Below are 13,543 nucleotides of genomic sequence, written 5' to 3'. Positions count from 1 at the left end.
CTCCCTACATTTATATCACAGCTGGATGCTGAAAGGAGTTGGTTGTGTTTCGTAATAAGGTTTTGCTCTATTCCTCTCCATCCTTGAGCTGTTTTGCATCTGTACTCGTATAAGATTTTTTTTTGCATATACGTTAAGGATAAAATATTTTTGTCTGGTATTTTAAATATGCTTTGAGGTCCCAAATATAATTTGCTTCTATCCGTATGTATTTATCCTTTAATTTCTAATTACCTCTGTTGCTTGCTACCATATTTCCCTTACAATTCTTCACCTCTCAGTTACAGTACTATTCGAATATATAGAAAGTGAAACACTTTCACACTTATTGAGTGACAGTACCCAAACTACTACTACTCACCTTCAGTAAATGTTCATTATGCAACATGTGATAGATTTGTGCTCATCCTCTATATATCTTATATAGAATGATATTGCTACGAATACCAACTATTTACCTCACACATTCCAGAGTATTATTGTAGAACACAATTTTTGCACTTTTATTTCATGACTTTGCTGTATTTTCATTTACTGATCTGATACGCCAACTACAGTTGTGTATCTGTCAATAATACAGTGAAGCTGTTTTTGAGAAACAAACTAATCATTAATCTGAAAAACTATATCTTTCTTTCAATAAAAGGAGGCGTATTGATGTACTTTTCGATGAAGCAAGATTCGAACAGGTATTTCGGTGTAATGTTTAGGTATTATCATAGACAGTTAGTTTAAATAGAAAAAACATTAACTTTAGGGTCATTAAGTCAAGCTCATTGATATTTTTTTGTGAAAACGTGACTTAGTATTATATCAATAGCGTACAGTATATTGCCATCTTTTTCACTCTGGAACGTAATGTTGCGCTACAGTGTGGGGAAATTCTAATGACACAGTAATGAAAAGAATGTTAATACCACAACAAAATCAATCCATATGGAAAAGCGATAGTAATAAATTTGTAAAAATTGCTTTAAGTATCTTAATATTTTAACTTTTCCATCATTATATATATTAAGAAACATTTTGACTGCATTAACCGATCCTGAAAAACTGGATAACAATGAGACAGCTCATATTCACAAAGCGAAATAGAAAACAGTTGATGTGCTTTCGACACAAGTCGCAAAACTTATGTCGATATTCTCGAATTAAATTATACAAGAACTGCCAAGAACCGCACAGAGTCTCGAAACTGATCTTTCCCTGCAAGTCTGAAGAAATATTTCATAAAGAAAGAATTTTGAAGAATGGCATAGTATGTGGGAAAACAGTAAGCATCCTGTGAAAAATGAATTTTTATACATCACATAATAAAAATTCGAATATCGTTCTTGTACAGTTAAGATTATTTATGTATGTTGTAGCACCTTATTTTTGAACTGTTTGGCAATTCTCTTATCATAGGTCGCCTCATGTAAATCACTGTGTGTTGATGTAAATCACTGTGTGTTGTAAAACTTCGTGTGTTACATATAAAATAATATGAATACTTCGTAAACTACTGTTTGCATATGCTGTCTACCTTATAGGCATAATGTCTCGTCATTTTTCTGATTACATAATTGTACACAGTGTAATTCATGGGACCAATAAAGTCTCAGCCATAGGCAAAGAAACATAACAGCATCTTAACATTTTTTTGTTTTGCTTAGCAAGTAATAGCCATTACTAAAATTGGTTAATAAGCTCACCTTATAGTACTAGTGTTTGAAAATTGTCTTGTGATCATCTCTAGAACATTATATATGAAAACATCACATTTACTTCACTGACAAAATTTTCTTTCATGGTATTTTGAGGAAGTATGTCCTATGTTCTTACACACATTATGCATTTGTGCACATAAAAAACAGATTTTCCTGCCTACATCTTTTCTCATTTAGAAAACAATGTTGAATCTCAGCTCTAACACGTGGATAGTTTCTATATTTATGTGTTGTCAGCCATAGGGTAATAGTGGGAGAAGCTTTTATGTTGTATTGTAAAGCAACGCCAAATTTATAATACAATAGCTTCTTTATGAATACTGAAAGTATAATTATTGACTTATGTTCCCTTTTGGGTAGGTGACTAACACTGACTGTCATTACAACCATTAAGTGATATGTGAAATACTTTTGCTAAGGTGCCAGCAAACAGAACAAGTTAATAGATTAGTTTTACAAGGTTTGCACCTTAGGATTACACATAATCCTCCTCAATGAACTTGCAGATACATATTATGTCAAATGACCATTTTAGCAGTGTTTGTGTTACAAGGATTCAGTTATAATACCAAAAACTGTTGCACTAGTACCTTGGGAGCATTTTTAAGTGCCGGTTTATGTAAGTAGTAGTCAAATGTTTGTCATTCACTGTATTACCTGAAGAATAAACAGCCACTCAGTAAATAAAGCAATAAAACCATACCATAATGAAGATGGGACAGAGAGACACTTTTAGTTAGGTAAATAAAGAGGCAAATTACAAATTATGTGAGTAAGAATTTTAATGAAAGCAAAAATGAAATACAAGTATCAAAAAGTAACTAATAGTGAAATAGAGTGAATGAAATTTAAGAAATAGCAACAATAACCACTCTACAGTCCACATGTATTTACAGTTGCATATAACAACATTGTTTGATTTCTAACTTCCAAATAGCACAATACGGTCAGTCGACTTGTCGACTCACTGCAAGTTTTATAACTTCGACATGCAAGATAGCAGAGATTTCACAGGGAACTACAATACATATTGGAAGACTGCTCTGACCATAAGAAAATTTAATGGAGGAAGGCACTTCAAGAGGGATGCTTTAACAACACTCATGTTTCATTTGCACTCGTTAACTGCACTTGTAACTGTACCTACAAGTAATCCACAGAAAGTGAAGCGAAAAATTATTATTTTTTATATTTATAATCCCGATACCAAGTAACGGATTGAATGCATCAGTATATTTACATAAAACATAGATAGTTATCCATTAAGCAGAGGAAGGTAATTTTAAAGGCAGTTTTATATTGGAATGAGAATTGACAGGCTATAAGTTGAATTAGTGGCATTTGTACCACATGAAAAAAGTAAATATACTGTTAATAGATGTAAAATGTTTATTCGACTAGCTCTGCTATAAAAGCAAAAGCACATGGTTGTGCGTTGTGGCCGTAGTGGGCTAGTCGGGACCGCCCGACAACCATGTCATCCATGCTAAGTAGTGTCACTGGATGCCGTACGGAGGGGTTTGGGGTCAACACACTGCTCTTCCGATCGTTGTCGGTTTTCTTGATCTCGTAACAGCTGCTTCTCACGTAAATAGCTCCACAGTTTCCATCACAAGGTTTAGTGAATCTAGCGTGGACCCTCCACACAGCAGCCAGAAACGCTGAACACTGAGCTGTGAAAGCGGACAGGTGTAGTAAAGCAAAACAAATACTTTGCAATGTTCACATTGGTGTGTCAGGAATGAAACAAATTGTGGCTTTCCTTGGCCAGAAATACACAGGATAAGAAGTAGGTAAAATTGCTCTGAGTCGAAATACAATATTCCCTGCATTTAATTATATATAAACTCATCGGACAAAAATTAGACACCGTTAGAACAATCACTAAGAACATCACTTAACACTGGATAATTACGCCCCTGGACTTGGTAATCTCCTGGACTTGGTTAGGAAGTGAGTCCGCAAGGTTGTGCAGGAACTTCGCATCCACTCGCTAAGGATTTGAGCTCTTATTGACAACGAATTGCGGGGATGCTGAAGTCGGTGTTTTATCCGCTGTTCCAACATGTTCCACACATTTTCTGCTCGGTTCAAGCCAGGTGATTTTGCAGGCCAGCCGAGATGTAATAGGGTGTGGGGTGTTTAGAAAACCAATCACATATTCTTCCAGCCTTATGAAGTTAGCTGTTTTTACGTGCCTGTGTGAGAAACGGCTTCTTACGAGGTCACCGCAATTTTCTCTCGGTAACAGATGAGGATGGACCTCCATTCACTGCCTGCGGAATAGTTGTGGGGTTTGGAAACGATTTTGTTTCACAAGCCACGAAACGCGTCTCCAGTCCCTCTCAGTCAGGATCTCTCTGCGACCACAATCCTGACGTGGCCACGTGTCTTACCATTGCTTGCTCTTTGAACGTTCTACCGCGCAACGCCAAGAATTCAAGCAAATTTACACATCACATAGCTACGGGCACAGTCACACACGTCTGCCCCTTTAGGCACTTTATCACGTCCTCATATTTACCGCCGGTCGTGCTGTTCTATGTACTAAAGTCTGGAGCCGAGCGATCGCTACGGTCGCAGGTTCGAATCCTGCCTCGGTCATGGATGTGAGTGATGTGTTTCGTTTAGTTAGGTTTAAGTATTTCTAAGTTCTAGGGGACTAATGACCTCAAGCGCTAAGTCCCAGAGTGCTCAGAGCCATTTGAACCTTATATTTACCCATATTTTCATACAATATCTGCTTGAAACATAAATGTCTGAACGACTGCAACTGGCTTATGTTTGCATAAAGGCAGTGCGCCTCCTGTTGAACATGTGGCTCGATCGCTGTTCCAACTCCAAAGGCATGACGATTCATCTGTCAGTGTGCACTCAGGTAGCTAGTTCTTTTGTCCGGTGAGCTTACGTAACTAACTGAGCTTGCATAATTTCGATCGACGACTGTAAGATGAGTACAATAATAAGCAAGTGAATGAACATAGTGTATTGACAACGTTTCTGAAATTAATGTTTCGAACGAATAATTTAGTGTGTGCAAATACAGATATACTGATGCCTAATTTGCTGACTAGTATTTAACTTACATGAGTACGGCACGGACGTTCATTGTGTGGATCCGTCCCTTGGTTCGCCGGCACCGGAAGACTCGTCCCCTGCTGAGCAGTTGCAGTCCATCCACTCGCCTGACCTCTGTCTGTCTGGAGACAGACTTGGAGAATCTTCCGATAGCTCCCCTTCTAAATCTTGGTCGTCCCCTAACAAAGTTGTGGAGCTATACCGAGTTTCACCATCTGTTACGAGTTCCTCTGCAGATGCACAAGGCGAACCGCCCGAAAGCACTCCCTCGTCGGAACCATCTTGCCCAGAGCTTCCTACCGGAGATAAGCCCCCCGTCAACTCGTCTGACAAGCCGTCCAACCCAACCGCGCCCTCGCAGTCGCTGCAGTCCACGTCTTCGTCGCCAGTGTCGCTCTCCTGATGGAGCCTCTGGGCTTCCAGGTCTTCAACCGGGTCGAACTCGTCTGCGCTGTCGCAGCCAGAGTCGCTGGCGCCGTAGTGGTCGTCCAGTAGCTGGTACTCCCCAGCCCTCCGTACCTCTCTGAGGTGGGCGGCCATCTGCAGCAATCCCCTGTGCTCTCCCTCCAACTGTTCGCTGCGGGGCTGGATCTGCTCCCTCGCCAACTCCTCCATTACTTCCTATGAAAAGTGATAGACTTACCAGTTGACCAAAAGAAGATTACCTACATATAGACGTGTGCAGTTTAGTTAGAAGTACCTTAACTGAATGAATCTGGTACGATGTTTCAGTGGACTGCTTCTGATACAAAAACAAGCAGTATTATTTGCAGCCAACTACAAAATACCAATTATAAGATGCCTCTGAGCACTATGGGACTTAACTTCTGGGGTCATTAGTCCCGTAGAATTTAGAACTACTTAAACCTAACTAACCTAACTACATCACACACATCCATGCCCGAGGCAGGATTCGATCCTGCGACCGTAGCAGCCGCGTGGTTCCGGACTGAAGTAGCCCGTCTTCGACTCAGTGTACAGCATTGGCCTGTATGGCTTGAGTGGTGCCCTAAGAGGGCACGCTGTGATCTTCAGTAATGAAAACAGGTTCTGCCAGCACTAAAGTGATGTTCATTAGTGTGCACAACGCAGACCTGATGAGCGCTGTCTCGTAGAGTGCAATCATCCAAAACACACTGACCCCACTCCAGACCTCTTGAATTGGGGAGTGATAAGCTACAAAACTCGTTCACGTTTGTTGTTTCTGGAAGGGACGCTAACCAGCGCTCGGTGCAAGCAGAATGTTGTTACATCTTTTCTCCGTTTTGAAAGTGATGTGTTCCTAGAATGAAATTTTCACTCTATAGCGGAGTGTGCGCTGATATGAAACTTCCTGGCAGATTAAAACTATCTGTCAGGAAGTTTCAGATCAGCGCACACTCCGCTGTAGAGCGAAAATTTCATTCTAGAAACATCATCCAGGCTGTGGCTAAGCCATACCTCCGCAATATCCTTTCTTCCAGGAGTGCTAGTTCTGCAAGGTTCGCAGGAGAAATTCTGTGAAGTTTGGAAGGTAGGAGACGAGGTACTGGGGGAATTAAGGCTGTGAGGAAGGGGCGTGAGTTGTGCTTGGCTAGCTCAGCCGGTAAAGCACTTGCCCGCGAAAGGCAAAGGTCCCGAGTTCGAGTCTCGGTCCGGACACAGTTTTAATCTGCCAGGAAGTTTCAGTGATGTCTTGTTGCAACAGAATAATGTTTGCCCAAATACTGCCCGTGAAACTCTACGTGCTCTGCAAGATGGGCAGCAACTTGCGTGGCCAGCACGTTCTCCAGACATGTCTCCAATCAAGCACATGCTTGATATGATGCGATAAGAGCTGATTCGTGCGACTTGTCGACCAACTACTACCGCAGAACTACGTGAACAGGTCGAGCACGTGGGGAATAACATAGCCCAGGAGAGTATTCGCCATCTGTACGATCGACTGAATGCCAGACTCAGTGCCTTCATTGCCGCCCGGGGATGCAACACCACGTACTAATGAGCGTGTTTCAGGATGGTTCGATACCTAGTACCTTGTAGCCGCTTGTGCTATTGATCTGCAAATGTAATCATTTTGTGTACTCGATATGCATTGTTGCAACAATAAATATTGAGTGAACTGGAAACCTCTAAAGATGTGCAACAATTTCTTCCTTCAGTGAATATGGCTAATGAATGTACGAAAAACACAGAAAGAATTGCGAAACATATAATTTAGATCTAATAACTGACTGAGATACACTGTATCCTCGCCAGAAACGTCGCGCTTACAGTGCGATCTAACTCGGCAACACCAAGGGAAGATTTTATTGCACTGACAATAGACATAATTTATGTGGAACTTACGGCGTGAAACGAATCAGGAGCGTAATTAAAAGGGTCACAGAAACCTCTAATCACAATTTGTAAATAACTATCGTGTTGACTTTTGTCCAGTAGACGTTTAAAGACAAATTAAAGTAGAGATAATGGACGATCAACTAACTACACCGACAGGCGTCTTTTACAACATGTACGTTAATGAACGTCGGAGAATGTGCAGCCGCAAACGTTTGAATGAAGAAAGACAGATTTAGATGCAAGATATTCCAACAAATTGTGAAGAGTCATTCGCCAAGCAAAACCGTAATAAGATGAATACATAAAAATATATTTACAAAAAATATCTAGGGCACCGACAGTCATCAGAACGATGGTGAGGTTACCTTAAAATTGTATGAAAGTAACGAAGAAAAACCTAGTAAATTGTTTGGGAGTACTGTTAGTGATGACAACGTACAACACAATATGTTTCAGTAGTATAAACCTACAGGGCAACACGATACGTACGAGATTACGGCTTAGTCAATGGCTATTCATAACTGTAACTTTTAAAAAAGCACTCCGTCTTCAGGCCACCGCCGACCGCCGTATCATCCTCAGTGGAGGATACGGGTAGGAGGGGCGTGGGATCAGCACACCGCTCTATCGGTCGTTTTGATGGTATTCTTGACCGAAGCCGCTACTATTCGGTCGAGTAGCTTCTCAATTGGCATCACGAGGCTGAGTGCACCTGGAAAAATGGCAACAGCGCATGGCGGTCTGGATGGTCACCGATCCAACAGCCGACTACGCCCGACAGCGCTGAACTTCGGTGATCTCACGGGAACCGGTGTATCCACTGCCGCAAGGCCATTGCCCACTGTAACTTTTAGGTTGGGAATAATTATTTTAGTTGTAATACCCGCCCTCTCCTCTCCGCCTACGACTTCACCTCTTGCAACACACACTGTCACTTCTTCACGATAAACTGTTACAACTCATTTTCATTTCTTTTCACAAACTAAAATTGACAGGATAATATTGCTGCATAGTATGTTAAAATGAGTAAATTACGTACTTATCCACAGGAGTAGAATGTCACAAAAGATTTGTGTCAGACAATTGCAAGTAATCATCTCAAATCATATGCAATACAAGCAAGAATTAATTCACAATATTTCAGAGCCAGTACACTGAATAATTATATTGCATTTTATCTTGTGTGTAAACGATCCCAACATGACCCTTTTGCTGCTTTATTACTTCCTAGAATGACAAACTAAAATGTGTCATTAGAGCACTGAATTACAGTCATTCGTGAGACGTTTAATGTAAATGTGGAAGTTTTCACTGATGCAGAAGAGAAACACTTCCTGGCGGAATAAGTGAGGTATTCATTATTATTAGTTTTTTTACTAGGTTTTTCTCTAGATAAATTGGGTAAAATGTAATGCCCAGAAAAGGTAGTCCTTAATAGTTCGTAAATTGGTTAGTTACTTGCTCCAAAGATGAAGTTCACGTTAAAAGTTGTGATGTGGATTATGTCAACAGAACAAACACATAACACTTATATGCAACTTACAACTAAAAAGTAAATGAAACTTCATATTTACATGTTGGCCATTTACATGCTTTTTAATGATTAACTATTTGTACTCAAAAATTCCCGGGCGCAACGGAAAGATGTCAAGGAGAAACATCTGTAATGGTTCAAATGGCTCTGAGCACTATGAGACTTCACTTCTGAGGTCATCAGTCCCCTAGAACTTACTACTTAAACCTAACTAACCTAAGGACATCACACACATCCATACCCGAGGCAGGATTCGAACCTGCGACCGTAGCGGTTGCGCGGTTCCAGACTGTAGCGCCTAGAACCGCTCAGAAACAATTTTAATCCACATCTTAAAACAGCATTGGTAGAAAGGAGTTGCGGCTGCAAAATCAGTTAGCGGGAGAAAAAAAGAATATTGCGAATGAACACACTGTATAACCGATATAAAAATGGCGAGTACACAATAATGAGTGGAGGAGGAAGGGTTACACTTATAAGAAGAAGAATACATTGGCTTGCGCCTAAGCAAGGCACTTCAGTAAACTACTGTTCGTTCATGGAATGAAAAACTGATGCCATAATAGCTAAAACACGATTATATTTTGGAAATTCGGTACGAAAGTATAAACAGTGGCACTAGAAATCACTAACGTAGTGTGCTGTTTGGGAGCAAAAGCCGGCCGGTGTGGCTGTACGGTTCTAGGCGTTTCGGTTTGGAACACCATGACCGTTACGGTCGCCGGTTCTAATCCTGCCTCGGGCATTGATATGTGTGATGTCCTTAGGTTAGTTAGGTTTAAGTAGTTTATGTTCTAGGGGACTGATGACCTCAGATGTTGACTCCCATATCGCTCAGAGCCATTTGAACCATTTGGGAGCAAAAAATATTTCCAAAAATGCTGCTTCTCAATAAAAAGTATTACACTGTCAGGAGAATATCTGAGTCAGTCCGACTGTACGAGAGACAAGAAGCACCTGCTTACCTCAACTACCTGTCACCTCGCTGCCTTCTGAGCTGCTGCTGGTGTGCGACATCCGCTGTGCCCACAGACTGAGTGAGGCAAGACTCGACGCGAGTGGAGGACGGGGACAGGGGTGGGGGTAGCACCTTCACCCCTCCCGCTCATTCCCCTCCTCTACTAACATTCTTATCTTCAGATACTCAACGTAGCTGCCGAACTGCTTCATTTGTATAGTGCTTTATCATGAAAGCAAGAAAACAATTAAACCCCGACTTTTCAATAAGAGAGCTATGATACTATTTGATTGTCTTTTGATAAACTATCGTTACCTTTGCACGTGAATGGTTATTAACAAATTTACGTATGTTTTTGTACATTTCAGGTAGCCATTCGGCCATCCTTCTGGTCGGTGCACTGTACACCACTTCTGCTATATCTTTGGAAATCAGTACTTTAATATCATTACAGCAGTCTGTAACTTGGCAGAACCGTTACCGTTAAATCAATCGAAATGGTTTCCAAATACAGACCAATTAGTCTGTTTGCTTTATTAGTTTTGTTATCATTTCGAACATTACATTTAGCACTACCAGCGTAATACCAAGTACTCACTAAACTGATACAGTCCGCAGCTCGTGTGCGTGCGGTAGCCTTCTCGCTTCCCACGCCCGTGTTCCCAGGTTCGATTCCCGGCGGGGTCAGGGATTTTCTCTGCCGCGGGATGACTGGGTGTTGTGGCTGTCCTTAGGTTAGTTAGGTTTAAGTAGTTGTAAGTTTTAGGGGACTGATGACCATAGATGTTAAGTCCCATAGTGCTCAGAGCCATTTCAACCATTTTTGAACTGATACAGCGATGTCAACTATGGTATTTCCAATATAGACGCTCTAGTGTACATCATCTGTTGAACTCGACGCTCTTGAAACGCAAAGTGTACTCATTATCCAGGGTGTATCGGAAAGAACAATTAAATTTTAAAAACCTAACTAACGTAAGGACATCACACTCATCCATGTCCGAGGCAGGGTTCGAACCTGCGACGGCAGCAGCAGCGCGGTTTCGGACTGAAGTGAGTACAGCCGCTCGGCCACAGCGGTCCACAATCCGATTTTAAAAAAAATCTAAACTATTATGTTATTTGAGATATGTGCGTGAACAACGTACTGTTGGAAAGAGTAAACTCTCGAGTTTTAGATGCTTCCCGCTAGGAAGCAGCAGTGGGCGCCCTCTTCAGTTAGGAAAGCGTTTTGTGTTCTACTATTTTGAGCATTCTGAAGTAAACAATCTATTATTTAAAAGCAAGGTGAGATTTATAACAGGGCTCTTTCCAACAATAGTGAGGCCTTGACTAACATTAGCTGTAACATGGATGTGGATGAATAAATACTAACTCTCGCAGAAGGCCACACTAGAGTCACTGAGAAAACAGGCTGGAGGAATGAACCCTAACTTCTGGCCTCACTGAGCTGCTGTGCACTATCGAAACCAGAGTTAACTCAATTGACGGACATTTAGTAGAGTTCAAAGCAGGTGAAGATGGTAACAACACTGCACAGTACTGAGAATTAGAGAAAAAATCAGCCCGCGATTAAATCAGATCGGTGCACTCATATCGCTGTCGGTGGAGGCATAGACAGGCTCCCTTGTCTGAGAAGTCACTGCAAGTGGCCCTCTCGAGGCCAGAGCGGTTTGTCTGAAGTGGTGATCCACACTTACTTCCTGTGGAGTTCGCTGCGTCGTGAGCTAAGCGCTGCGACCTTTGATAATAGAGTCGAGTTTAAGCATGGTTTGCATCTCATTATAGCCCCTGAGGTAAAGAGTGAACCAAATATTAGATACATAAGTTTGTAGCGTTTTTCTATAAGTTTAAGAAACACAACAGACAGACATAATAAAGACCTTAGCCATCAATAATATATTTACCATCACTATTTACAACGAGCCAACGGCTTTGCCGCAGTGGTAACACCGATTCCCGTCAGATCCCTGAAGTTAGGCCGGTATTACACTATCAAATTTCTTCGTCAAAGATTTGATAAAAGATGTGATCAAATATTCGTCAAACATATTTGACAAAGATCTTTGGCGTGGCGCTAAAAAGGGGCATTACACTGTCATTATATTTTTGGTCAAAGTTCAAGATGGCTGACAACAACTTGTTATTAACCGCAGCAGTTGCATTTGCCACAATTACACTGTAAGCACATGCGGAAGAGAAGCGGGGGAAAAACAGGAAACGTACCTGGGTGAAGCCATAGGTTTTATGACGACACGATAAAAGCATTCAACAAAACTTGTTACGTGAGCTTATAGTGGAGGACGCGAAGTCGTACATCAATTACTTAAGAATGGATGAGCATAGATTTCTGTATGTGCTCAGTGAAGTGTATCCTCATACCACAAAGTACAATACTCACTCAAGAACTGCTATATCTGCAGAAGGCAGGCTCACTGTTACACTCCGATTCCTTGCTACAGGAGAGGGTTAGGTTAGATTAGGTTAGGTCAGGTCTGGAGTCCAATCTTCTTAATATCGTATTTACCAGAAATGTTTATAAAATCACTACTGACGACAGAACGCTGCAGCGATGCTAGTGCTCCACGTGGTAACGTGTCACATTGCAGTGAACAGAAGACAAGCGACTACTTTAATCAAATCTACAGCGAGGCCTAAACTTGCTCAAATATTTGATGACATTTGACAAACTTCCCTGTTACACCATCAAATTTCTTTGACAAAAATATTTGACAAAGAAATTTGATAGTGAAATACCGGCCTTAAGCGCTGTCTGCCTGGGCTAGCACTTGGATGGGTGACCAACTGGTCAGACGAGCGCTGTTGGCAAGTGGTATGCACTCAGCCCTTGTAAGGCAAACTGAGGAGCATCTTGGATGAGAAGTAGCGACTCCGGTTTCGGAAACTGACATACGGCCAAAAGAGTGGTGTGCTGAACACATGCCACTGCATATCGGCATCCAGTGACACCTATGGGCTGAGGATGACATGGTGGCTAGTCGGTGTCGTTGGGCCTTCCTGGCATGTTCGGGAGGAGTTTAGTTTTATAATGATCTGTCAAAGCTGGGGTAACTTTTAGATTCCGCAACAGTAGAAGTCACGTAGTTTTGAGCCGAAGAACTCGTCGAACCATGTTCGGGGAGCATTTTCATCCGGAAAGGAAGTTCCTTGAATGCTGTTAGATACACAGCAGAGAAGGTGAAAATCTGACGGCGTAAGATCAGGCGAATAAGGTGGACGTGGAATGACTTTCCAACCCAACTCACGTACAGCGCTTTTTCTCAGTCTGGCTGAATGCGGGCGTGTGTTATCGTGGAGTAACATCACTTCACGCAGTCTTCCTGGTCGTTCTTCAGGACGTCTCCGTTGTCGGTAGTAAACATCAGCAATGCTGGTTACACCTCGTGGAAGCAATTCGTATTACATCCCACCGGCTCTGTTCCATGATATGTACAGTATTATCTCTTGTAGACGCGGGCAGGTCTTTTTACTGGGAGATGCTGTTTTTCTTGGGCTTAGAGATTCCTTATGTTAGCGTAAAGACACCATTTCTCGACCGCAGTAACGATACAGGATAGGAATGGTCGGTGCTGTTCACGAGACAATTCATGATGACCACGCAGATTTTCACATTAGGCCAACCGCTGATATTTGTGATTTTAGCTTACAGCATATGGTTCCCATACACCCGATTTTTTAACCTTCCGCATTGCATGAAAATGTCGCACGATGGTGCAATGATCACAGTTCACCACATTCGCCAGTTGTCGAGTACAATGACATGAATCATTGTAGACTAATGCGTTTAAACGACCTTCATCATACCCTACAGGTCCTTGCGAACATGGAGAGACTCTAACGTCAAAACAATCCTCATTAAAACGAGAAAACTATTTTACTGCCGTATTTAACTGTGCAATGAGATTATCTCCATACATGGCG

The 13,543-nt window shown here is 41.7% G+C and overlaps 1 protein-coding gene across 1 annotated transcript; it reads right to left on the bottom strand.

Moving 5' to 3' along the window:
• Positions 1–2,473: 2,473 nt before the first annotated feature.
• On the bottom strand, positions 2,474–9,682 carry LOC126355465 (uncharacterized). Its single transcript, XM_050005785.1, has 2 exons — positions 9,609–9,682; positions 2,474–5,408 (listed from the first exon to the last, which is right to left on the bottom strand). Exon 2 carries the CDS (start codon positions 5,400–5,402, stop codon positions 4,815–4,817), a length of 588 nt encoding a protein of 195 aa, XP_049861742.1. The 5' UTR covers positions 5,403–5,408; positions 9,609–9,682; the 3' UTR covers positions 2,474–4,814.
• Positions 9,683–13,543: the final 3,861 nt, after the last annotated feature.

The sequence above is a fragment of the Schistocerca gregaria genome, chromosome 1 (assembly GCF_023897955.1).
Source record: "Schistocerca gregaria isolate iqSchGreg1 chromosome 1, iqSchGreg1.2, whole genome shotgun sequence".
NCBI classification, from domain to species: Eukaryota; Metazoa; Arthropoda; class Insecta; order Orthoptera; family Acrididae; genus Schistocerca; species Schistocerca gregaria.
The sequence above is the reverse complement of the archived record's forward strand: the minus strand, read 5'-3'. Positions and strand labels throughout refer to the sequence as shown.